At 40.4% G+C, this 26996-nt stretch overlaps 1 protein-coding gene across 2 annotated transcripts in view; it reads right to left on the bottom strand.

Annotated features, from left to right (window-relative positions):
• Positions 1–3325: 3325 nt before the first annotated feature.
• The window catches only part of CNDP2 (carnosine dipeptidase 2), a 34299-nt gene continuing 10628 nt past the window's right edge, over positions 3326–26996 (bottom strand). For both annotated transcript variants that reach the window (XM_060774980.2, XM_060774979.2), the window contains exons 4-12: positions 20828–20990; positions 16531–16619; positions 14239–14439; positions 13862–13946; positions 10262–10422; positions 9071–9235; positions 6360–6501; positions 5747–5894; positions 3326–4173 (exon numbers count right to left, since the gene is read on the bottom strand). In XM_060774980.2, the coding sequence (XP_060630963.2) occupies positions 4104–4173; positions 5747–5894; positions 6360–6501; positions 9071–9235; positions 10262–10422; positions 13862–13946; positions 14239–14439; positions 16531–16619; positions 20828–20990 (1224 nt within the window). In that variant the 3' untranslated portion in view covers positions 3326–4103. The remainder of the gene's footprint in view (positions 4174–5746; positions 5895–6359; positions 6502–9070; positions 9236–10261; positions 10423–13861; positions 13947–14238; positions 14440–16530; positions 16620–20827; positions 20991–26996) is intronic.

The raw sequence follows: 26996 nt of genomic DNA, 5'->3' as shown, positions 1-26996 counted from the left end.
TACATTTGCTCTAGTGTCATCTTAGGTCAGAAATGACTTGAAAACGCACAACAACACCTTTGACAATACTGGTTAAAGCTTATGGAAGTTGCAGTCCTACAAGAACTGGTGGGCATAGCTTATCCAACCTTGGACTTCTTTTTCACAGCTCTTTTGCACTGCTAGCAGAGATAGAGTTGTAACTATAGAGGTGAACAAAAATATTTTTATTGAATCGTGTGGAGAGCAGATCAAGAATAGGGTGAAAATAGAAAGCAAAGAGAAGAAAGATTCAGGTACAAAAAGACCAGAAATGTTGTAAATGTAAACACACAAATATATTTAATTCTTTTTACTAGTAAAATATCAGCTATAACCCTTTCCCTCTAAATAATTAACATTCAGCTGTGATCATAAATGTCTTGGACATCAATTCCCATCAGCCTCAGAATAACCAATTTTCAGAGATAATGTTCAACAGAATTTGAGATCACCAGACCATTTTAAATACACTAACAGAGTCTCATTTCATTTCAAAAAAGGCAAAGACTGTTCAGGAGCTGTATGGGAGTTTTCTGAATATAAATAGGACAGGAATATGCTTGGAACTCAAGAGAATCACTGCCAGCCAGAATTGACAGTTCTGAGCCATGTGAACCAATAGTTTAATTTAGCAACAGGCTGCTTCCCATGAGTTTACACTGACCATTCAATGCAATTTCAAACTGGTATTGAAGAAAGTGATTTCGCTGTTCAGATCATAACGTAAGAAATCCTGGGACCAGTTTTGAGACCTGGATGGTGATAACACAAACCACACAACACTGATGCATATTAAGGGTTTTCTTTTGCAAACTTTTGTGGGAGTTTGTTGTCTGGCTGCAACAGTTTGAAGCTAGCTTCGAACTGCATTAAATGGCTAGTGTAGATGGGAACCTATGTACCAGTTTACATAAAGCTGGAATAAAACCTGATCAACAACAGTTTCTTTCCTTTTCTTCCTCCAGGACCAGGGGCAGATCAAAAGCTTTAGTTGACATGTTTAAGATAGCATGTTGTTTTGTCTAAATCAATAAGCTGTGGTGAAACTCAATTCTAGCTGGTCTGAAAAAAGCCAGCTTCAAATCCTGGGCTATGAAACTAGTTTGTCTGAATAAAGCATAGTTACGTTAATCAGAGCAAGGGCTCAAGTGCAATAGGTAAAGGTTTCCCCTTCACATTAAGTCTAGTTGAGTCCGACTCTCGGGGGGGTGGTGCTCATCTCCATTTCTAAGACGAAGAACCGGCATTGTTCATAGATACCTCTGAGGTCATGTGGCCAGCATGACTGCATGGAGTGCCGTTGACCTCCCACTGGAGTGATACCTATTGATCTATTCAAATTTTCATGTTTTCGAATTGCTAGGTTGGCAGAAGCTGGGGCTAATAGCGGAAGCTCATGCCGCTCCCAGATTCAAACCACCAACCTTTCGGTCTGCAAGTTCGGCAGCTTGGCAGTTTAACCAGCGGTGCCACTGGGGGTATCTAAGAAACCAGTAATTTAATTTGAAAAGTTATACCTTTCAAACTTCTTAAAATGTATTGGAAAAGAGGAGAGGATGCAATGCACAAATTCAAGATTTTTAGTTTCTTCTGGTCAAATTAAAACATGTCTAAACATAGACACCATCTCTCTTCCCTCAAACTTTGACCTTCTAAGTGCTTTGGACCAAATTGTACAAGTACCAACCAATGTGGCCTATAATCAGGTATACTGGGAGTCAAAAGTCTTAAACAGAAGGAAAACCAAAGGTTGAAAACTATTGCTTTAGAGTGGGGGTCCCCAAACTAAGGTCTGCAGGCCAGTTACAACCCTCCAAGATAATTTACCCATCATCCGCCCTAAGCTTTAGACTTAGGATTGCTCTGAGATTGAAACAACATGAAGGCACACAACAATAGTCCTAATTAACTTGACTCTCTCAGCCAAAAGCAGGCCCACGTTTCCCATTGAGACACTGGTAAGTTTTTGTTGGTAAAAATTGTACTTCATTTTAAATATTGCATTGTTCTTCCATGGTTTGTGGCACTACAAATAAGGTATGTGCAGTGTGCATAGGAATTCATTCATGTTTTTTTTTCAAACTATAGTCTGAGGAACTGTGAACTCACCCTTCTGTTTAAAATGGATAGATACCTACATAAAAACTCCAACCATTACCCAAGCCAAAAAAGAAGCAAAATAAAAGTCCTGGCAGACTGTGCAAAAAGAATCTGTGAACCCCACCTCCTCCAAGGTGAACTGAACCACCTAAACTGGGCTCTACAGGCCAATTGATACTCCACCACAGACATAAGAAGAGCTGCAAGACCAAGAATAATCCATGAGAGTCAAGACAAAGATTCACCCAGACAAAAAATGTTCTTACCATAAATCAAGGGAACCACTGAGTACATAGGTAAGCTGATGAAGAGACACAAACAATAAAATATCTACAGACGCACTAAGAAAATCCAACAAATGCTACATTCAGCAAAGGCTAAGAGAGATCCTTTTACCTCTGCAGGAGTCTACCGTATACCATGCAGCTGTGGATAAGTCTATATAGGGACCACCAAACACAGCGCCCAAACACGAATCAAGGAACATGAAAGGCACTGCAGACTACTTCAACCAGGGAAGTCAGACATAGCAGAGAATCCGAAGAACCAACCTGGACACAGCATATTATTTGAGAACACAGAAATGCTGGACAACTCTTAACAACCACCATGTCAGACTACACAGAGAAGCCACTGAAATCCACAAGCATTTGGACCATTTCTACAGAAAGGAGAAAACCATGAAATAAACAAAATTTGGCTACCAGTATTAAAACACTCTAAAATCAGGACAGCAACTAAGGAGCAACACTGAAAAAACAGGGGAATTCCAGACAGCAAACAATCAGAGCCAGCTAACACCTCCTAACAAAGGATTCCCTGGGCAGTAATCACCCAAGCTTCGAAGCTGCAAGGCCATTCAATGCTAATTGAGGTGGCCAATTGCAACTTTCGCACTTGCCTCAAACAGACAGGAGTTCTCTCTCCCACCCTGGACATTCCAGATATATAAACCTCACTTGCCTAGTTTCCAACAGACTTTACACCCTCTGAGGATGTCTGCCATAGTTGTGGGCAAGACGTCAGGAGAGAATGCTACTGGAACACGGCCATACAGCCCAGAACACACACAGCAACTCAGTTTGAGGACCCTTGCTGGAGAGCCATTGCTTCCTGAAGGATTTTGCAATGTTCTATATCTAACTGCGATGTACCAACCATCTACCCAAACCCCCTCCCTTAGTGATAGTTACCACCAGATCGATTGAGCCAGAGTTATATTTATTTAGCAGCTTTCCACATGAAATACAAAGAGCAGTTAGAAAAAAAAATCAGTTTGTTTTTTAAGAAACAAAGATATGCAATATCGAGCATGGTCTCTGGAGGTTGCTCAACAGATGAGAGAAGCCTGAAGTCAGAAAACAAATTGTCAAGGTGAAAATGGAAGGAGAAAATGGAAGGCATAGGCTACCATAACGACTAGTTACTTCCAGTTCATTTTAAACTTTTGAAGAGGATTGTGTTGCTTTATCCAAATGTGTGACAAGAATGCACTTTTCCCCACAAGCAAAAGATTTGGATGCTGGCCTCCGATTCTGTCTTGGTGCAGCTTAATGTGAGAAATTGAAGATGGCTAAACAAAAAACAGGAGCATAAGAAGGAGACTCGCGTTGACATTTGCTACCATGTACATGAGATTATGAAGAAAAAAAATATTAGACTTCTGTCCCGTCTCTCACTCCCTTCTAACCAGAATAACTGGCAATGAATTAAAGATTAGGGAGTTAACAGTACTGTAGCAGTGCTTGCAAGTGAGCACACTAGTTCCTTTTATTTTATTTTCAAAATATAAAAAATCAGGGATCTGTTCACATAAAGTGCTCATTAGAGAGTTCAAAAGTATTTTGCCAAGCATTTCAGTGTAAATTTGTCTGACAGAAGAGGGAGCGAGAATAGTGCACTTCTAAAAAGGTGCAAGGAAGGACTCCAAGGAACTTCCACGTCCCCAAAGCAACTTCATTTGCAAAAGGGAAGGTTCGGATTCAGTGCTTCAACAAAGCAACTTCGTGGAGGTATGCGCCCAACAGTTTGACACCTTGAATGTAGTTGTACCTGGAAAAGAAAAATGTGGGATTAATGTGGGCAAACAAAGTTAACCATTAGATTAAATGAGGATTGCAAACTCAGTGGGTATACATTGCTGTTATCCCTAAACTGGTCCTGGGTAACCACACTATACTTGAGCGTAAAGGTGGAAGATTCAGCATTATTTACTTAGTACTATAGGTGAACATCCCTTGTACAAAATGCTGGGAACCCAAAGTGTTTTGATGTGTTGTTGAAGGCTTTCATAGCCGGAATCACTAGGTTGCTGTGAGTTTTCTGGGCTTTATGGCCATGCTCCAGAAGCATTCTCTCCTGACATTTCACCCATATCTATGGCAGACATCCTCAGAGGTTGTGAGCTCTGTTGGAAACTAGGCAAGTGAGGTTTATCTATGTGTGGAATGTCCAGGGTGGGAGAAAGAACTCTTGTCTGTTTGAGGCAGGTGTGAATGTTGCAATTGGCGACCGTGATTCTTATCTGTAATTCCCTTGTTTTCTTAGTGTTTTTCTCCATTTACTGCCCTGATTTTAGAGGTTTTTTTTTAAAAAAAAATACTGGTAGCCAGATTTTGTTCATTTTCATGGTTTCACATCAGGAAAAAATGCTTCTGGAACATGGCAGTACAGCCTGGAAAAATGTTTTGTATTTTTGCATTTTCTGACTTGCATAAAGAGATATCTTGGAGATGTCCCCAAGCCTGAACATGAAAGTTGCTGAGGTTTCACATATATCCTATACACTGAAGGTAAATTTATGCAAAACGTTTTAAATAATATTGCTCATGAAAACATAGGTTGGGTACTTTGAACTATCAGAAAGCAAAGGTGTTATTATCTCAGCCACCCATGCAGACAATTTTGGATTTAGAAGTATTTCATATTTTGGAATTCTGGATAAGGGATCCTCAACCTGTAATAACAGGTGTTGCTACGGCTCCCTTTCACACTACATAATTAAAGCACTTTGACAACACTTTAATTGCCATGTCTGCATCCCGTAAAACTGTTGGGACATGTAGTTTAGTAAGACACTAGAGCTGTTTGGTAAAAAATTCTTTTAAAACTGCAAACGCCAGAAGCTTTCACAAACCAAAACACTATAATCGTGTAAGATGAGTCAGGTTTAAGTAGGAGTTCAAGGTGAATGTGAAAGGATAAAAAATGAATGATGATTTACATGTGAAAGAGGTTAGCTGGGGCATAAAAGAAAAAAGAGTTGAATAATAGCTGAAAATAACTTGCTATGAAACAAATGAGAGATAGAATTAGGGAATTGTGCTGGAGAGTCAGAATTAGAGAGTGGCAAAAAGGGAACAAAAGGTGAAAGTAACTAATGAATAAGGGCATATATGTCTGTGCAACCGTCAGGGCTTGGAAAGGTTGCCCTTTTGGGATGATAGCTTTCAGAATGCCAGCTGGACAATGCTGTGAGTCATCATCCAAAAACTAACTTTTTCAAACTTTGAGGACATGAGGACAGAGACAGGATTATTCCACACATCCTCCCTTAGGAATGGAAAGATGCATTTACAGATTCCCAGCAGTTCATGCTTCTTTCTCTCTATGCAATGTGCCTTACCTGTTGAGTTTCTCATTCTGGGAATGGGCTCCATCATCTGCAGAGCCAACAGGCAGAAGCATCACATTTTTGCCAGTTGCTTCCTGGAAGGTCAGGGTGACTGGGATGCTCCCTCCTTCTCTTGTCAAGTCTGGCTCCACACCAAATACTTCAGGGGAAGAACATAAACACTATTTTCACCTTCTGTAACTTATACTTCTATAACACAGTAAAATAAAGGTAAAGGTTTGCCCTGACATTAAGTTTAGTTGTGTCTGACTCGGGGGGGGGGGGCGTGGAGCTCATCTCCATTTCTAAGCCGAAGAGCTGGCATTGTCTGTAGACATCTCCTAGGTCATATGGCCAGCATGGCTACATGGAACGCCGTTACCTTCTTGCAGATACGGTACCTATTGATCTACTCACATTTGCATGTTTTCAATGCTAGGTTGGCAGAAGCTGGGGCTAACAGCAGGAGTTCACCCTGCTCCCCAGATTCGAACCGCCCACTGTTCAGTCAGCAAGTTCAGCAGCTAGCAATTTAACCCACTGTGCCACTGAATTTTAACAACTGAAGCACCTTCCTTTAGGGCATTTCTATCAAGGGATTGAGATCTCAAGAAAGACAACTGACCTGTTTTCATGGCTCTTCTGCCGGCCATATAGTGAGGATGATTGAAATCTGACACCCAAGGCTTCCCACCATGGCCGAGGTACACTTTGAATTTATTGGGGCTCTGCAGTTCAGCAAACTTTTTGGACAAGTAATCTTGAACCTGTAACAAAAAAATAAGTAAATGGAAGATGAAGATGATAATCACCACAGACTCCATAATGTCTGTCCCCACTGTACTTCCCCCTGCCTGTTTGAAGGTCTGTCTCCATTACTCCGTTTTCCAATGAGTTTTTCCTTCACAAATATTTTCGTTTTATTTCTATCTCATCCTGAGTTTTTATCATTTTACCGTGTACATGTGGCCCGCTCACTGTGATTGCGATTTATCTATTACTGTATTTTGCATTATTTTATTGTATTCTTATGTTTTGTTTATTTTATTGCAATGTTTCTTTTGTGTTTTGGTTTTATTTTGTTGTAATGTATTTCCGGGCTTGGCCTCATGTAAGCCACCCCTAGTCCCCTTTGGGGAGATGGTGGCAGGATATAAATAAAGATAATTATTATTATTACCACCACCACCATCATTATTATTAATAGACATTGGCCTGGTAACCGTTTCAGCTGTTTAATTTGTGTTTTCATACAATTTGCTTCATTCAGATGGCACGCAATGGTACCCATCCCCCGCCCCCCCTCCGGTACAGAAATATCAGTGAAACAAAAGGAAATTGGGAACAGTAACCGTTTGGTTGTTTGGTTTTTGGCACTTGGCTGCAGGCCCTGGCAGGCATGGACACTTTGGGCCTGCAAACCACACACACACACTCTTTGGACAGAGGGTGCATGTGCGGTGTGCAGGCCCAGGAAGCACCCACAACTGCCAGTGTCTAAAACTAAGAGGAAGGTGAGCATGGGGAGTCTGCCCATTGCTGCCAATGGGACAGAAATATTCATTTTTTTGGACCTGGGCTGAAAAAGCTTATTCAGAAAGGCGCCCTTTTTGGGAGAGGCACTTGAAAACGAAAACGGGGCCTTATGAATGAAACAAACAGAAACGGATAGTGATTCTATACAAATGCACAAGACTACCAGTTAAGGCTTTCAGGAAGAGGCAAACCTTGAACGGAATGAGAGTTGCCCCCCCCCCACCTCCAATAATTCAACTCTAAATAGCAAACTCTAAACTGTCCATCAGTTGTGAAGCTCACCTCTTTTTCAGAGCATAGGCAAACCTAGAATTATGCATACACAAATATTTTATTTGCCAATTACATTAATCACGTAGTTTGAAGGAACAGCTTCGCCCATAATGGCCTGTCTCTACAGCAATGGCAGCAACCCCCACTTTGCAAGTCAGTATCCATGTAGGATATTCAGGGTTGATCTACAGCTCTGTCACTGGACTGCTCTCTTATATGTCAAGAAAAGATAATAAGATCAGTTAAAACTAGAGTGGGCCACATTTAATCAAGCTTGTAGTCTTCTCTTTGCCCCATACATATTTTCACAGTCCTGAGATTCCCCCAAATCTTCTACCTCACGAACAAAAAAAGTTTTCATGCATCTTAGAAACCTCTAAGACAGGCTAAACAGGGTTGCTGTCTGTCTACCATCTCTTCACAATTCCTTTAAAAATACTTCTCATGCCCTGTAAGGATGTGTGGAGAACAGCCTCTAGAGAATCCTCCTTCTTGCCAAATTATTTTATATGCAAGAGAGAATCTTTTTCCAGATCCGAAGTAGCTTATGGTCACTTGCAGTTTTGAAAAAAAAGAACCACATCTCCCATGGAAGAACAGCTTGGGAGTGAATAAGTGAGAACAGAAACTGGCACAAGAGCCCTTTCTCAGTTAAAGAAAACCCTGCCAAAATTAGCAAGGAGGAGCTGCGTGTGAGTGTGTGTTGTCTCTGTGTGTCTGTTTGGGGGGGTGGGGGGGGGTGGAGGGAGTTAAAGTCCAATGGAGTCTTCTGGCAACACAATCAAGAAAAGATTACAGAAAACAGATCAATCTTCTAGGCTATCTTGCAATTTACAACAATGGAGTTTACTCTGCAACATATTCTAGAAGTATGAGGCAAGTGTGACATATTCATTCTACAGCTCTCCAGGTGACCCATGGTTCCTTGTGCACCACTGTTCCAGGAAGTAACGTGTACTTCAATTTATGCTCTAACACTTCCTTTGCACCCTGTTCTTTATAAAGCGCATATTAAATAAAACCCGGAAGAAAACAGAAATAATAAAACGTTCATACACTTCACATTGTGTACAGAGTAGGCACTGCAGCTCCATTGTACAAAATGTGAAGTGGTTCTAAGATTGCACTCCCCACGCAGCTGCTCTGTAGTTTCCCAAAAGTTAGAAGGTTAGACTACCAATGATTTTGGAGGCCTTTACCTATGAGTCCAAGGTTGTTGACAATCAGAGTGGATAGTACTGCACTAGATGCAGGACCCAATGTATGGCCATTTTAGAGCCAACTAGTATATCTGCTATATAAAACCCATTTTCATTTTAGAAGACTATACAAATTCTCCTTCCTTTTCTCCTCCTTCCCATTTTTGTCTTTCGCTTATATTTAAAAATGTGTTTTTAAAAATAGTTGTGCCCCTGGTTTGATTAATCCTAGACCAGCCTAAAACTTAGGTTCTGTCTCTGCAGGAGATTACCAACTTTTTGAATCCTGCTGAGCTGAATGAGCTTTTTCACCATCTGTGACACATACCTGCTGGGTTACAGTTTCTGGAGTCATGTCTGGCACCAATCTGATAGAAAATTTTCCAATCACTTTCCGAGGAATCACGGTTTTTGCACCCGATCCGGAGAAAGCGCCTTCTATCCCATGGAGCGATAGGGAGGGGTATCGCCACCTATGCATTAGGATATCTTTCTATAAAGTAAATTAAAATAAGATATGTAAATTCCTTCTCATAGCCAGAATGAATGTATATCAAATTGTACATATATTGGAATGTGTCCAATGGTTTCATCCCATCAGGAGGGATGGAAAGGCTTCGTGGAGTCCATCCTACTACAAAAATCTTATTTCAAAAATCTCTTGGGTTAACTCAACACAAGTTCATCGGGTTTCATATTGTTTGTTCTGAGTGGATTTTTTGTTATTACAGGTTGAACATCACTTACCCAGAACTACAAAATACTCAAAATTGTCCACATGTGTGGTTAAGGTACTGACACCTATGTCTTCTGATAGTTCAATGTACAAAGACATTGCTTTTTTTTAGAAAAGGGAGGATGGCACTGGTTTCAGAAATTATTCAAATTATTGGAAATACAATATCACTGACCAAATTAATGTTGTTGTCCAATTCAATCCCCTGAACAACACAAATATCACAATACTTGACAGAAGGTAACCAGAATGCCAAAACAAATATAAGTTAAGTATTTCTTATCCAAAACACTTGGGATTTGAAGTCTTCCATATTTTGGAACATTTGCATGTACATAATGAGATATCTTGGAGATGGGACCAAGGACAAAACATGAAATTAATTTATGTTCCATATACATCATTCATACACAGGCAAAAGGTTACACACAATATTTTTGTGCATGAACAAAGTTTGTTTTTATATCAAACCACGAGGAAGCAAAGGTGTCAGTATTTCAGTCACCCATGTGGAAAATTTTGGATTTTGAAATTCCAGATAAGGGGTATCCAACCTGTATTGTTTTACTTCTGTGTCCATATAGAGCACTGGTTCCCAAACTTTGGTGCTCCAGGTGTTTTAGACTACAACTTCTAGAAGCTCCAGCCAATTTGACTCACAACCAAGAATTCTGGGATTCGAACCCCAAAGCATCTCAACATTTGGGAATCATTGGTACAGAAGAAGTGCACTTCTAAAGGACCAAGTCCAAGTCTCCCAAGACAGAAGAAGAGGCATCACACCTTTGTCTCATGCAGAAGCCGTGTTGCTCCAACATCCTTTGCATACTCTGCCAAATCGAAGTCAATTTTGTCATAAAGTTCATGCTCGTCGTCTGTGACAGCAGTCACTGCATTGTAAATACCAGGAATGAGGATCTTTCCTTTCTTATCCACTAAGGATGCTGCATGAAGAAGTAAGGCATTATTAAGAGGCAGACAGAATAGCCAGAAACATTCAAATGCATGTTGCTGGTACTCCTACACATCTCAGTTTTGTGAAACACTCCATGTATTTCAATGGTAACTCAAGTGGTAATGGTGGGAAGGTGATGATGAATTTAGAAAAAGTGGTGCACTACCATCTGCATATCAACTGGACACGGATCAAGAGCCAACGTTCTTTTTTTCAGGCTGTTTTAATACCTTAAGCAAATTTAAAATAAACAGTCACTGAACACTCTTCTGTCAATAGCAAGCACTGTAGGACCTTTATGTTGCAAGGAACATTTGCATGTACGTAATGTACACCTTTTACTTTAACTGCTTGCTTAAGAGATTATTCTGTCTACATTACTTCCAAGGAAGTTGGACCAACCACATTTTGACCAAAAAAGATGAATGATTACCTCTCCTGCAAGCTTTCAGATGTGGCAATTCACCTTTTAAATACACAGCAGCTTTCAACACGATTTGCCATTTTAAACAACACATACCTGGGCCCTTTCATAAAATAAAGTTATATCACGTTAACTGCACAGGTTCTACTCTATGAAATCCTGGAACTTATAGTTTGGGGGAGATGCAAGAATGGTTGAAAATTCAAAATGTCCCTTTGCAAACTTTCAAGCCCAGGACTCCACAGGATGGAATCATGGCTGTTAAAGTGGAATCATTGGATGCATCTACACTGTAGAATTAATGCAGTTTCACACCACTTAAATTGTCACGGCTCAATTCTACAGAATTTTGAGAGTTGTAGTTTTACAAGGTTTTCAGCTTTCTCTGCCAAAGAATGCTGGTGACTCGCTAAATCACAGATCCCATTCTTCCATAGCTTTGAGCCATGGTAGTTAAAGTAAAATCAAACTGCATGAATTCTACAGTGTAGATACATCCATAATGTAGTGTAATAGTGTAGTGTGAGAGAGCTCCTGGTTTCAAAACTAAATTGGACTTCTGGTCATTTTTTTCAAATGTATTTTTAAGCATTTTGTCAGCCCTTTTGGTCCCTGGAAGATCCCCAGGGCAGAAAATTGGCAAGCAAGCAGAGTTGCCTACTTTGTTCTATTTGTACCTTGTATGCTGCACACTCATCTATGGTATCAGTGGGAGAATAACAACCCTGACTCTCCTTCCCCAATTTAAAAAACTCTTTCACACCACAACTTGCCCCAGGTTCAAAGGTAATGATCACCCACACACCTTTTACTTTAACTGCTTGCTCAAGAGATTAATCTGTCTACATTACTTCCAAGGAATTGCTTGGTGTTGCTCAACCACATGTTTCTAGTTATTAATTTCTAGAAGATGATGATTTACTGCTGCTAGAATAGTCTAAAGTTTCCTTCTCACACACAATTGTCTGGGTGTACATGATTTTAGAGATTTAAGTAACAGTGACCTTTCTTTTTTCTTTTTCAGAGCCAAGAAAGATTTGGTGAAACTGTAAACCACATCGTTTTTCTTACAGGCAAGATTAAGGAGTGATCCAAATGGCTAAAAGGATGACATAGTGACTCCCCAATGTACAAGGTCCATGGAAGGGTGCTTCCTTAATGCTATTGCTGAAACCAAGGCTCCCCTTGAACTTAATAAAGGAAAGGGGTCCCAGGAATGGAAAGGGGAACCTTGTCAGTTCCCCATTGCTGCCAATGGGTCAGATCTAGCCGTATTTTTCAACTACAGGCCGAAAATGGCTATCAGGCTATGCACCCACTTTTGGGTGGCACACGAAAACGATTGTGAGGGTCTATTGGAATCTAGCCAACAGAAACAGATCAAGGTTCAGCCGAAATACACAAGGCTACTTCATATATACCTTTTAGGCATAGTCTGTAGAAAGGCTTTGAACAGATAAATAAACTTAAAGAAATTATAACATAGTCTAGACCACTGCTTTTTAAACTGTGGGTCTTGATCCCTCAGCTCAATGTTGGGGGTCACAAAAATGGGCAGTAATAAAAGATTTCTGAATGACACCCATTTGCAAAAATCTGTTAGCAATGACATGCCATGTTTACAGTGCCATGTTAACAGTGGATTTGACAGAAAATGCACAAACTGTACTCCACAAAAAGTTTAGCAAGCCTTGCAAATAGGTAGAAAAAGTTCAAGAAGTCAGGACCAACTCAGCAGGTGAAATGAAAAAGAGGACAAAAGCCCACAACCCAAGAACTCAGATTCAAGTTATGGCTCCTGGGCTTCAAAAGCTCAGCTGAAGAAATGTCAAAGGGAGACGTGAGTCCAAGGGGAGGCATGCTTTTAGTATCACTACAGAGTAGTGTAAGGAAGATATAACTACAGTGATAAACTGAGACAAAAGAAGCTTACCAGGCCAAGTTAAGGATGTAAGTGCACCATCCCTTTTTACATGTGCAAGCCTGACTTCTTTTCTGAACACTTGTTTACTGTTGTTTTTGTTTATTGTTTATATTGTTTTCTGTATTTATGAATTGTTGTAAGCCGCTCCAAGTTCCTTCGGGGAGAGGGGGTGGGATATTATTATTATTATTATTATTATTATTATTATTATTAATAGTGCAGTTTTCTGGCATTGTATATTTCAGATGCTTCTGTGATTGTTCATTTGTATTTTGATCCTGTAGCCCACTTGTTGATGGATATCCAGAATCAGCAGCATCCACCGCGGTCCTTTTTACCCTGGGCATCGACCGAGCCAGTATAGACTTTGATTTGGTTTGTTTCTCCATAGTGCTAATGGGTTAGGTGCTCTTGGTTCCACTCCTCAGTTGAGATCTTGGTTGGACCTGCTGGTATTTACACTACCGCCAGCACAGCTCTCAGCATCCTCGGAGCAGTTAAGCCCCCCATCACGACAAGGTGGCACCCATGATAAACACTGACAAAATCACAATCTGTCAACTGCAAAAGGCCACCTTACTTGGATCTGCATGCATCATTCAAAAATACATCACAAATCCAAGACACTTGGGAAGTGTTCGACTTGTGATTTTGTGATACGAAATCCAGCATATAGGTCTCGTTTGCTGTGACATACTGTGTTTTTGTGTCAGTAAAATAATAATAATAATGCAGCTAGTGAGATCTGAGGAGCAACCTGGGGGCCACACAGTGAGTGCAAACCGAGCCAACATTCAGCATAAACCTAAGCAGAATTAGATGAAACCTTTTCACTGTGCCTTGTGCATGTCGTCTAGATGCAGAAGAGATTCGATAAACTCTGCCCAACACACAGATCTTTGCCCTCTCATTAAGATTCTAGCTGGTCTGTCAATTGTTAACCTTGTTATTATCCTAGGTTTTCAGCTTGAGTGTGGGAACTCAACACCTTTGAACTAAGTATATATTACTGCTTCTGTCCCAGGATCTTGAAGATTCCCATTCCCATTTGAAACCAGAACTAGAAAACATAGGCCTTACCCATCAAAGAAATGAGATCTGTCATAGCCTCATGCACGGAGCCACCATACACTCCAGAATGAAGGTCTTTGTCACTGCATTCCACCTTTAAGCAAACAAAAACACATTTCATGAATAGTCAGAAACCATGCCTTCTACTGACTTATTCTTTCAGAACACTTTCAGTGTCAAAGTTAAGTAGTTGGTACAAATCTCTGTAGATGGATCTGTTTTTTTTTTTTTTGTTTCAGAAAATCTACTTATTATTTCCTATTTTCCCTTGCTCAAAAATGACCTGACCTTTTATGGAAAAGAGATTCTTATGTAAAGTTGCAAGTACTGTCCCAGTTCTTGTCCTGGCTTCTCCAACAGTAGTGCTTTGTTTTTTGGTGAGTTACCTCTATGAAGTAATAGCAGATGCCCCTGAGACCGTAGGTGATGCAGGGTTTCTTCTTCCCTAGCCAGTAATTATCAGAGATGCAAATGTAGTCCACATCTTTGAAGAAAGCATCCTTTTGTGCAAAGATCAAGTCATCCAGGCCTTCAGAGCCAGACTCCTCCATACCTTCTAGGCAAAACTTGACATTAACTGGAATTTCCTGCAGGAACAGAAAACAATTATCACAGGAGTATAAGTGTTTTTCCCGTTCATAAGGTATGTCATGTCTCAAATCTGAACCTTTCAGTGACTATTCCCCTTGTCAAGATACATTCAGGTAGACTGGTACCTATATTTGCTTGTTTTATTCATCGCTCCCCTTATTCTTCTACTTCTGTGTCTTGAATTTTAGGATGGAAACATGTTAAGTAGAATACATCATGCTCTTTGTAAACTGTTGTACTATGATGACAAAATTTTAGATACTTCTGATAAATAGTAAAAGATAACATAGGTGCCCACCTGAAACTTGACATTCGTGCTAAGGCATCCTTAGGAATGTATTATTTATTTATTTAAAACATTTATATTCCACTTTTCTCGCTCCATAGAGGACTCAGGGCGGAGCACAACATATATACGGCAAACATTCAATGCCGAGACATAAAACCATAAATAATAATAATAAGAATAATAAGAATAATAACAATAATAACAATAACAACAACACTTTATTTATATTCCACCCTTCTCACCCCAAAGGCGACTCAGGGTGAATCACAGTACACATACATGGCAAACATTCAATGCCGCTTTGAATAGACAATACACAGACAGAACAGAAGGAGGTGGTTTGTTTCAACTCAGTGTCCAGCTGTTTTTGGTGCCATGGAAGGTTGGGCTCGAGTCCAGGGGTGCTGTTGCTCTATCATCTATGATGAAGAGCTGTCAGGACTTCCTCCTTCCTTTTGGTCACCCAGCATTTTCTGATCTTCTTTCTTTATGGCATCGTAAAACACCCCTCGCCCCTACTTTTAGTGGTACCTAATTTCTCTAATCACAACTAAAGCTCTTTTTGAATTGCTTAGGTAAACAATGAGCTAGGCTGACAGTCAGCAGCTCATGCACACCCAGGGCTTCGAACTTGTAACCTTCTGGTTGATACATCTTATAATTGCTGATGATTTACCAGCTGTGGTAAACACAAAAATATGCAGCATTATTTGGCTTTAGTTAATAGGCTTGTGGATTTTGGCTGAACATTGATCCATTTCTGCTGGCCAGATTCCAGTAGAACCCTGTATCTGTTTTTGCGCACCTCCCGAAAATGGGCAGGTAGCCGGATAACCGTTTTTGGTCTGCAGCCAAAAAAATGCAGCTAGATCCGGCCTATTGGTGGCAATGTGGAATTTACAAGATTCCCCTTTCCATTTATGGGACCCTTTCCTTTTTTCCCTTCAAGGGAGCCTGGGTTTCAGCAATGCGGTTAAGGAAGCAGACATAGCTTGTGTAAGTCATGCCACAAAGTTCTTCAGTTGCGACTGGCCCAACAGGCAGAGCTCACAGGGAAACCCAGTGCAAGAAGTATGCGGCAGCCTTTTTTCATGTCTTGTGATGTCAAATAGGGGAGGAGGAGCCACGATTGGCTGCCACATGGTCCCATTATGGATGGGAAAACGTGATGGATGGGTCCTTGCCATTACGACCATCCGACCAAGCCGGATTGGCCAAAAGGAACTGACCACCCCAAATCCATGCACAAGTCTATTAGTTAATATAACTCTGTAGACTGCAATATCATTTGATGCCACTAGGTTGCAGATTTCCCTAACCAAAGAAAATTGGATCTTTTCTTTGCATGAAAACCTTTAAAAAACTAAATGAGAAAAAGCCCTTCCATCAGCATGTAAAAAGGGACTAAATGAATGAACATTGTGACAGAAGGAATAGAATAGAAAGAGGAAAATAGAAGAAACAACACAGGATGGTGTAGAAAGTGCACAGTTTCTAAAAAAATAATTAATAATGCCAAACAATTAATATAAGAACAGAGAGACGTGCATTCAGGTTATTTGTTTTAATAGTGTACTCTTGAATCCATAGAGTATAAAAGATAAAAGCAAATCATGATTAAAAAACCACAAAACCTGACCTTCAGCATGCAAGCAAACTATATCAGCTCTCTTTGGTCTTATTTCGAATTCAGCAGGTTTAATTTTTATCTTTACCGATAACCATAGTAGCTTGATACAAAGGCCAAGAGTTTAATTTTTTACCAGCAAAGCAAGTTTAATGGAATGCACTACGATACCTGATTAGTTTTTTGATAAGCTTCAATGGCGTTCAGCCAAGCAAGTACTGGGCCTTTGTCATCTGTAGACCCCCGGCCATAGAGCTTACCTAAAAGAACAAATAACCGAGTAAGAGAAGCATGATACCTCTATCCTGCGATCCAAAGCTATTGTTCTTTCATGATTGTTGCATCTTAACAGATTTACCATAGTTTTATTTTAAAGACAGATAATTCTCTGAAATCCCAATAAGAACAATGCCCCAAATCATGTGTGAAAGAGTGACTGCAGACGAGAGTTTTTATATCCCTCTCAAACACAATATCTGCCAATGAAGTTATCTCACATATCCAGCTGTCACTCACAAAACATCCATGCAATCCGGTTATGAATACACCTTACAAAGCTACCCCTTGAACAACTCAAATGTAGCATCTAATATGGCAGAGCTAGCAAAGTAGCAGGCCTCGGGGACCCTCTTTCATCCTACAGAATTACAGCACTATGTTTCCACTATAACTGTTCTGGCTCCATCCTACAGAATCCTTGAATTTGCAGTTTAAGAGGGGATATTTTAATTCATTGCTGGAGGAAAATTTAGCTCTGACCAAACTAAAGACCCAGGTGTTCACAAGATGTAGTCAAGGCAGATGAGTGGAATCATAGTGCTATAGTTGGGTTGCTTAGAGTTTTCCAGACGGTATGGCGATATTCCAGAAGCATTCTCTCCTGATGTTTCACCTACATCTATGACATCCATCCTCAGAGGTTGCGAGTTTTGTTGAAAACAAGGCAAGTGAGGTTTATCTATCTGTGGAATGTCCAGGGTGGGAGAAAGAATTGTTGTCTGTTTGAGGCAAGTGTGAATGTTGCAATTGATCACGTTGATTAACTGAATAGCCTTACAGCTTCAAGGCTTGGCTGCGTCCTGCATGGGGGAATCCTTTGTTGGGAGGTGATTAGCTGGCCCTGATTGTTTCTTGTCTGGAATTCCCTCTTTATTTACTTTCCTGATTTTAGAGTTAAAATTATGTGGTGTTGTTGGGTCCCATCACCCACCTGCCATAACCAGAACTGCTAATAATGAGGTCTGATGGGAGTAGTAGTTCCTCAACAACAGAAGGGCCAAAGGAAGACCTTTTAAGGATTCTGATACTTTGCTTAAATTCTATACAGTCTCTACCATATCTTCTTAGTGTTTTCTCAACATTAATTTATACAGTTTGCAGGGCAGCCACAGACTACTTATAAGCCACATGACTGACCTCTGGCTGCATTCCCAAGCCCACTGTAGAGGAAAGGCTGTTCACATCCTGTGGTTGAGATGTGTATTACATTTGATTTGCCTTTAAAGAGCAGCTATGAAAGACTCCAGAGCCCTCAGTGCTGTAGTGGGTTAAAGCACTGAGCTGCTGAAGTTGTTGACTGAACGGTCACAGGTTCGAATCCAGGGAGCGGCATGAGCTCCCGCTGTTAGCCCCAGCTTCTGCCAACCTAGCAGTTTGAAAACATGCAAATGTGAGTAGATCAATAGGTACCGCTCCAGCGGGAAGGTAATGGTGCTCCATGCAGTCATGCCGGCCACATGACCTTAGAGATGTCTACGGACAACGCCTTAGAAATGGAGATAAGCACCAACCCACGAGTCGGACATGACTGGACTTAATGTCAGGGGAAACCTTTACCTTTACCACTCCCACCCCATAAAAGAAAGGATCCCTGTGCTGCAACTCCAAAAAACAAAACACGGTTATTTGTCCCAGAGGGCATACTGCTATTGATACCAGAGTCCAACAGCCAAGGTTAGAAGAACTGCATCTTACACCACCACTGCTCAGACAGTAGTGAAGAAAAAGAAGTTAAATTCAAATTCTCCTTCCTCCTTGCATTCTCCATCCTGATTTGTTCACTCACAACTGCTGTTCTTAACAAGAAAACACTTGCATGTTGAATGCAATTTCACATTAGGCACAAAATACATCCCCTGTTGGATCACTCTACTATTGCTCTTGCTTTGGAGCATGACTAGCTGGTGTCTGGACATGTCCCAAACCAGAAGCATTTTTTGATCTCAAGGCCAGTTTAAACATGATGTGCAGCACGCACTGAGAACTTATTCCTGTAGTATGGCACAAGCCAAGCGGAATAAGTTATCTCTGCTGCACATTCTGGTATAACAGGATAATGGTACACAGCCTCATGTTGAAATATTTCACAAGTTACAAATCAAGGCTCAGTTTAGCATTTTCCCAGTGGCATTTTAACAGGCCTGGGCTCTTGATCCCCATCCTCCCAACTCAGTTTGCACAGGTGAGCACACCCAAGTTACACTGGCAGTCCAATGTCATGTTTAGAATGAGCAACAGATCAGCATCTACCTTTGAAATTAGACAAGGATAAAGGTTCTGAATTTGTTAGGGAAGGAATTTGTAGCTCAAAGGCTTCACGGCTCACTTTTAATCCTCAACGCCTTGTCTGAATCTTCTCACCGGCAAACTGTTTTCATTGTGTAAAGAACTTTGGCTTGCAAGCCATAGGATACTACAGTAGCCACAATGACTGTTTACATTAGTTTAGTCATCAGTTTCTGAATCAAAATCACAAGCTTATCTATTACTATAATGGATAAAGTACAAAGTAATTTCCATTGTGGGACTGGCTGAGGCAGCATAAAAATGCAAGGGTATTTTCAGCACTTTGCCTTTGCCGAAGGATGCACTGTCATTAAAAAAATGACCATAAAACAGATTGTGGCCCTGCACCTTTCCTTTGTGAAGTGCAGCCACCATGAGTAGTGAGCAGTATAAGTGAGAAACATTGGTGTCATATCCTATTCTTCCTAAACCCATGCTCATATATCTCTAAAACAAATACAGACACACATCAATTTTTACATTGGCCCTAGAGCTGATATTAGATTTTCCTCCCCATGATCTTCCAAGGGTATGGAAGATAGCAGTAAAACAGTTCTAACATGAACGGCTTCAACCATGTTGTTACACAGTACATTGTTTCACTCTGTCAGAAATATTAAAAAAATAACTACGTATTTTTAATTACAAAAATGTGAGTCAAGCACTGAAAGGGTTAAATGGATACAATGGCTCAGCAAAAGCTGCAGTTCAATATACGTAGGTGTGCCCGTAGCTTAGTATGCCTCAGTGTTAGTTTGCCTCAGAATGAGAACTCCTCAATATTAGTTGAGGTGTTCTCATACTGTCAGTATGAAGAGGCCTCAGTATAAGGTAAACCTCAGTGTGAGATAGGCCTCAGAGATAGTAGGCCTTAGTGTGTGAGACACCTGGTGTGAGAAGGCTTCAGTGAGAGAAGCCCCAGGTTGAAGGTCTCGTGTGTACAGCTCGTGTGTACAGTGTGAAGGCTGCTGTGTGTAAAAGGCTACTGTGTAAAGCTCCAGTGTAAGTTTAGTGTGAGAAGAGTCTCCGTGAGAACGGAGCTTTTATCTGCACAAGAAAGAAGTCCAGTGTGGAAGCAAAGAAGGAAGTGGAAAGAACTTTATTTGTGTTATGGAAACCTTGTTCTTGTAAATAGTGCAAACATATTATTTTGCTATAAAGAAAAGTCTCCTAAGGAAGAGATAACATCTGTCTGTGTCTTTTTGTTCTAATTACCACTTTTGGCTACTTGTACTGGGTTACGCTTCTGCTGCTAAGTTACTCTACTATACATTTATGAGGAGGGACTTTTGTTAATAAGCCCACTCGCCCAACACCCTCAACACTTAATCACAACACATTGCCACCATTAGATAAACTGAATGTAGCCAGAGTGACATGATCACATGTAACCCTCAACTCACTTTTGAATCCTCCGTGGGGTTTAAAAGAAAATCCCTAAAAATGCCCTTCACCCCATTGGGCATGATGTTGGATATTGATTTCTCGATCTCTTGGGAGATAGAGGAGTATGAATAGAAGACACACATTGCTTGATACAATTATTTTGGATGTGTAAATTCCTAAAGCATATTTGCAAAGGACTGAGCCCCGACTGAGCGCACTGTGAGACTTATATCCAAATGAACACATGTTGGACTGTACCATTGCTTTGCTTACATTCAAGTATTCTGGCATCATCAATTTGTTCACCACAAATACTGTTTACCATTGTGGGTTGTGGTGCAAACCAAAGCAGAAGCAGTTATTTTACTCTCACAGAGAATAAACTATAAACTTAAAACAGTCCCAAGAGTTGTTGATTAATTAAAAGAGAAGCAACGTCTCTTAGACAGCCGTGAATAGTTTAGGCATTCTGTCTCTCATACTGGAAATTTCAAAGCCAAGAATCTAAATAACTTACCATCTCTTTCAACCAAAGTGAAAGGTTCGCTGTCCCAGCCATCTTCTAGCGCTGCAGGTTGGACATCCAAGTGCCCATAGACACAAACTGTTTTCTTGCGAGGATCTGATCCAAGTTTGCCCAGAATTATTGGAGGCAGAGGAATCTTGGAACCATCAGGCAACTGGAATTTAACATAGTAAACATCAATGGCGGATACAATCAATTTTATTACAAAATCTAATCCAAAGATCTACAAGATGAAGGAAAAGACAAACCATCCTGGACTACACAAAAAATCTGTTTAGTGCAGTTTTGTTCACATTATGGCCAACCAGATGCCTATGAAAAATCTCCAGCAGGAAAGCCAGCAACACACTCCTGCTCATGTTCCCCGGCAACTGGAATATAATTGCATATTGCTTCTCAAAAATATCAATACTGACAGTTTTTATCCTCCAGGGGAAGAGAAACTTTAAAAAAACAAACACGATGGATGTCTTCAAATATCTGAACATCTGCCATACAGGAAATGGGGCAGACAAATCCTCTGCAGTTCCAAAGGACAGGACTAAAACAGGGGAAAATTACAGAAAAACAGATTTCAGTTTAACATTTTGGAAAATATCTTATAGGTAACCATAAGACTGATTTGAGAAAGGACCATTCTACCCAAGGAAGCAAGTAGGGTCTTCCCTAGGGGCCTTTAAAGCAAAGGATAGACAGCCTACAGGTGGCAATACTGTCATTGCATCATGCATTAGACATCTTTAATCCTAAATATATTTGCTTCCTTTTCTTTGGATGTGCCTTCAATTTCACAATCCTACATGTTTTCCTGCTAGAAGTTGTTTAACTTGTTTGGTTCTTGGACTGAGGAGCTCCTTTCCTAGGCTGACACAATATAAATGCTTTCTGGCAAAATCCTATTTTGCGGTCAAAGGAAGCATGGTAAGTGCAAATACACACCGAACACAACATATAGACTGGCCCTGAATACTAACTTCAGACTTTGGACATTGCTACTACAGCTCAACCTGGAGAAATCAAAATAAAGTAAAACGTATTTTGACAAATGAGAACAGACCCTTCTTTCATCAAGGTCAAATATTTCATTTTTTTCAGATTTATTATCCTTCATTAGCATCAGATATTTTATGCAACACATGATTCAATAGTTTTCAATAATCCATAACCAGATTAAGTTCATGACTTTGTAAAATTACTTCTTTACTGGTTGAAGGATTCTGAGAGTTAAAAATAAGTTGTAAGAACCTAGGTAGTCAAAAATATTGCTCTATCTAGACTAGGTTTGTCCAACCTGCACCTCCCTCATGGGCCACATGTGGCCCAGAATATCTGTGAATGTATCCCAACACAAAATCATAAACTTATTTAAAACATTATAAGGTTTTTATGTAACTCAGACTGCATGGTTTTCAAGTGCAAAAACAAACATCGAACTGGAATAATCTGAGTATGTTACGTCTACAAATATTGGAGTATTATCTATAATCTGTGTTGTTATAATTGCCAATAGTTCAGCCAGAAGACCTGTTCAATAATTTTAAAAAGTCTTTAAAATATGGTAGCACATAATTAGGATTATTATGCAAGGACCTTTTTGCTTATCTGTGGTGGTGGATATAATGGGAAAAATGTTCATTGGTTAATTATAGTCTTCATACATTTTATGTGTGGCACAAGACAATTATTCTTCTTCTAAAAGTCTGACATCCCAATCTAGATTAATACTGAAAGGGGGGGGGGGGGTGTTAACCCTTTAAGTCTAATAAAAGGAGTGCAAAGTCCATTCCACACAGCCATATAACCCAGAATATCAAGGCAGATAATCCACAATATCTGCTTTGAACTGCGTTATCTGAGTCCACACTGCCATATAATCCAGTGCAATGTGGATTTTATACAGCTGTTTGGAAAGAGCCTAAATTTATCAAAAAAGCAGTTTAGATCAATGTAACATCAAGCAGAGTCTGGGAGGCATGATTAAAACTGACTTGCTATCAGGCAGTTAGATCAATCTACTAACAAACTGAATAAACCTTCAAGAGTTATTTTTTACCTATATAATTGTCAACTTTATCTACCAGCAACTCTTAATAGTTGTAGGCAGGATTCTTTCCTAGTCCTAGTTAGAAACTGTTGACCTTTTCCCACCCAAGTACTATCCAGGTTAATTTCGTTCACAAAATCACGTAAGATTTGTCAGAAATATTAAAAATTAACTAGGTATTTTTAATTACAAAAATGTGAGTCAAGCACTGAAAAGGTTAAATGAATACAACGACTCAGCAAAAGCTGCAGTTTAATATAAGCAGGTGTGCCTATAGCCCTCAGTGTGAGAGGTTTCTTTGGGAGAAGGGCCTCAGTGTGTTAGTAGGCCTCAGTATAAGAAGGCCTCAGTGTAAGTTCACCTCAGTGTGAGATAGGCCTCAGTGTGAGGTAGGCCTCAGTGTGAGTAGGTCTCGGTGTGTGAGAAACTTTGGTGAGAGAAGCCATGGTGTGTGAAGGCTGCTGTGTATAAAGCTGCTGTGTGAAGCTCCCCTGTAACTTTGGTGTAAGAAGAAGCTCTGTGAGACTGAAGATGTTTACCTGCATGGGAAAGAAGCCCAGCGTGGAAGTAAAGTAGTGTAAAGAACTTTGTGTTATGGAAATCTTGTTCTTTAAATAGTGCAACCATATTATTTTGCTATAAAGAAAAGCCTCCTATGGAAAAGATAGCATTGCTCTGTGTCTTTTTGTTCCTTTTATCACTTTGGGGTACTGGGTCATGCTGCTGCTGCTAAGTTACTCTGCTATACATTTATGAGGAGGGTCTTTTGTTAATAAGCCCACTCACTCAACAAGATTTTGTGTTCAATACGGCATAATGCCTCACTCCAAACTGAGTGACTGTGGTAAAGGCAAATCTCGGTTGGCTGCAAGGAAACAAAGACTAAGCCTACCCTTGCAGCATAAACACACAACCCACAAAGCAGAAGAGGCTTTACTTGATACCAATTACTTAGAAGATGGGGATAGGAAGACAAAGGATGAATTTTAAAAGACAGAATGCCTAGAAAGCAAATTCTCACAAAGTAGAATGATTTTAATTCTTAGATGCATTGACAGCAGCAACAACTAGAGCAGTGCTATTCAAAGGGCCTTTGATAGTCTGCAAGCCATTGGCTGCCAGCCATGGCAAGTTTCCAGAAAAGCCAGAAACAGTCATAGGCAATGGGCACAAATATAATGCTAGTCTCTGGCACATTGAAGGGAAAATCCTACTGGTCCCCAACACCAAACACACAGAAGTACTCACTTAGGCAACATTGTGCAATATGTGACGAGACAAACTTTTTGCCATCAAAGCCACATATCAATGAGTGACAAACTGATAATCATATGATGGTAGTGAGTGTGAACAAAACTGGTATTCCTCCTTGCACCTTATCCACCTATCCCCACTTATAGTTTCCTTATTTCTCCACTCTCTACACACAGTTACACAGCTTCCCTTCTTTCTCCTCACAAGGAAAGAAAGGAGCACCTCCCGCCCTATTCAAACAGTGGCACACAACCCAGGTCAGGAGGGGAGAAGAACAAGGCTATTAATTTCCATCTCTCTCCTCTGTATGCTGTAATCCTATTTGCATTCTTGTTCCCCACTGCCCACAGGAAAAGCATTTTACCAGAGCTCAATGAGCTGGGAAAGCATATTTAAATGAAAATAATGATGCATAACTTCTCCATTGAACCCCACATATACCTGACGAAACAAGTGTTTAGCAGACTAAGGACACATGACTTGCAAGAAGATGCAAATGATTATTTCTATAGGCCTCCTCCTTTTGACATTTCCATGCCCTGCCCAGTAAATAGCTGAATTGCTGGCTCGTGGAATTTGGGGGCTTGGGCACCCATAGCAAGCTACAATCAAGGTGTCCAGGGGCCAAATGTGTCCTGGAGGCAAAGAGTTGCTGCTGTGTGCTAAACAATGGTATAATCCAAAACCTTCTGGATAGCGGTTGTACACAGGAGTGTTACATTTGAGGATAATGTTCTTGTGACTTGTTCCATTGAGAACCCTACCAAAATGCACCCTGGTGTCCATCTACTGCCTGTGTAACAGTGCACATTTATGTAGCAAAAATCATAATAAATCTGGATCCTGATTATACATGGTGGGATTCTTAAGGTCACACACATTCAGTCTCTTCAATATCTCCTGTCTTTTATTTAAATGCCACATTTCTAGATGACAGTTCCCCAAACTCCCTAAGTGATGTGGTCATGTTGTCTGGGGGATCTTGAAAGTTATACTCCTAACAGCGCTGTTTGTAAATTCTACATATTATACAGAGGAAATGTAGAATGGATCTCCAGGACGATGTGTTGTCGAAGGCTTTGAGGTCTGTTGGAAACTAGGCAAGTAGAGTTTATATATCTGTCGAAGGTCCAGGGTGGAAGAAAGAACTCTTATCTGTTGGAGGCAAGTGTGAATTTTGCAATTGGCCAGCTTGATTAGCACTGAATAGCCTTACAGTTTCAAAGCCTAGCTGCTTCCTGCCTGGGGGAATCCTTCCTTAGGAGGTGTTGTGGATTTCAGTGGCTTCTCTGTGTAGTCTGACATGGCTGCTGCAAGATCAAGAACAAGCCATGAGAGTGAAGACCCACTCAGATAAACACCACTTGCCTACTTTCCCACAGACCTCACAAGCTCTGAGGATGCCTGCCATAGATGTAGGCAAAACATCAGGAGAGAATGCTTTTGGAGCATGGCCATACAGTCTAGAAAACTCACAGCAACTCAGATCTCCAGGACCATTTCACAATGTCTTTAATATAGTATGGTTTGCTGGGTACCCCTGAGTACAGGACATCTAACCTTCTCCTACAAGAAAGTCCAAATATGTGTCAAAAATGAAACATTTGAGAAACATCAATTGGGTTAGAAGACACCAATCCATCAAGTAGTAGCTCACTTTGAGCTGGAAGAAAGATGAAAGCACATCCACCCGATCCTGAATATGGTCTCCAGTTCCCTTTGCTCAATCAATGGCAGAAGCACATCTCAATGAAAATTGTGTCCAAGCAGGAACAAATGAAAAGAAACAAGAAAGCTTCCTTGTTGGCTTGCCAGTAATCAAAGGCAGCTAAATCCTGACTGTTGTAAAATGTTGCAAGAATGTTAAGAGAATAATATGGGAGTGTTCAGGGGCATTCCTAAGAAAAAACTTAAAGGCTTGATTAAAATATAGTGCACTTCCTTCTATTCTCCTACAAGTGATATCTTTTCTTTTCTTTCTTTTTGGAACCTGAGGAGAACATCCAGTAACAATAGTTACTTGCTTAAAATCAAAGGGATAGTGGCCCTATGTTCAAGAAGGCACAGAAGTAAGCTTGAAATTTCTACAAAGGAGGATGAGAGAAAGCTATTTATGTATCCACCAGCTACTGGGAGACCTGGGAGAAGTCTGTAGTCCAAAATTTTTGGTAAGGCCACAGTCACCAGACCAGAAATTGTCCCTGCACTTTAGATAGGTAGGTAGATAAAGACAGATGAATGGATTGATGGAAAGAAGAAAGGAATGAGTTATTTTAACTTGGAACATCAGGTCTCTTTGATCTTACACCCAGTTTATTTATTTATTTAGGACATTTATATCCTGCCCTTCTCATCCCCGAAGGGGGACTTAGAGCGACTTACCATTGGCACTCATTAGATGCTACACAATCAATACTAATAAAATCACAATTAAAACATTAACGAAACAATAAATTAAAAAATTCAAATTAAAAACCTAACAAATCCAAATCCATATCCAAAGTCATAATCCAAGGTCTGTCCATTTTCAATCAGGAAATAGTATACATTATTATGCTGTGCCTGCTGCTCAAATGGCTGGTCCCATAGCAATGATTTAAGGGTTTTTTTTCTAAAGCACAACCTGATTTCTGCAAGGAGTGTGTTCCACAGATGGGGGCCACCACAGAGAAGGCCCTGTCTCTCGTCCCCACCAGTTGCGCTTCCAAGGGTGGTGGGATCAAGAGCAGGGCCTCTCTCAATGATCTTAAGCTCCGAGGTGGATCATAGAGGGACATACGTTCAGACAAGTAAACTGGGCTGGAATTGTATAGGGCTTTATAGGCCAAAGCCAGCACTTTGAATTGTTCCCGGTAGCAGACT

Source organism: Anolis sagrei, chromosome 4 (assembly GCF_037176765.1).
Source record: "Anolis sagrei isolate rAnoSag1 chromosome 4, rAnoSag1.mat, whole genome shotgun sequence".
Classification (NCBI taxonomy): domain Eukaryota; kingdom Metazoa; phylum Chordata; class Lepidosauria; order Squamata; family Dactyloidae; genus Anolis; species Anolis sagrei.
This window is presented reverse-complemented; position numbering and strand designations above follow the sequence as displayed.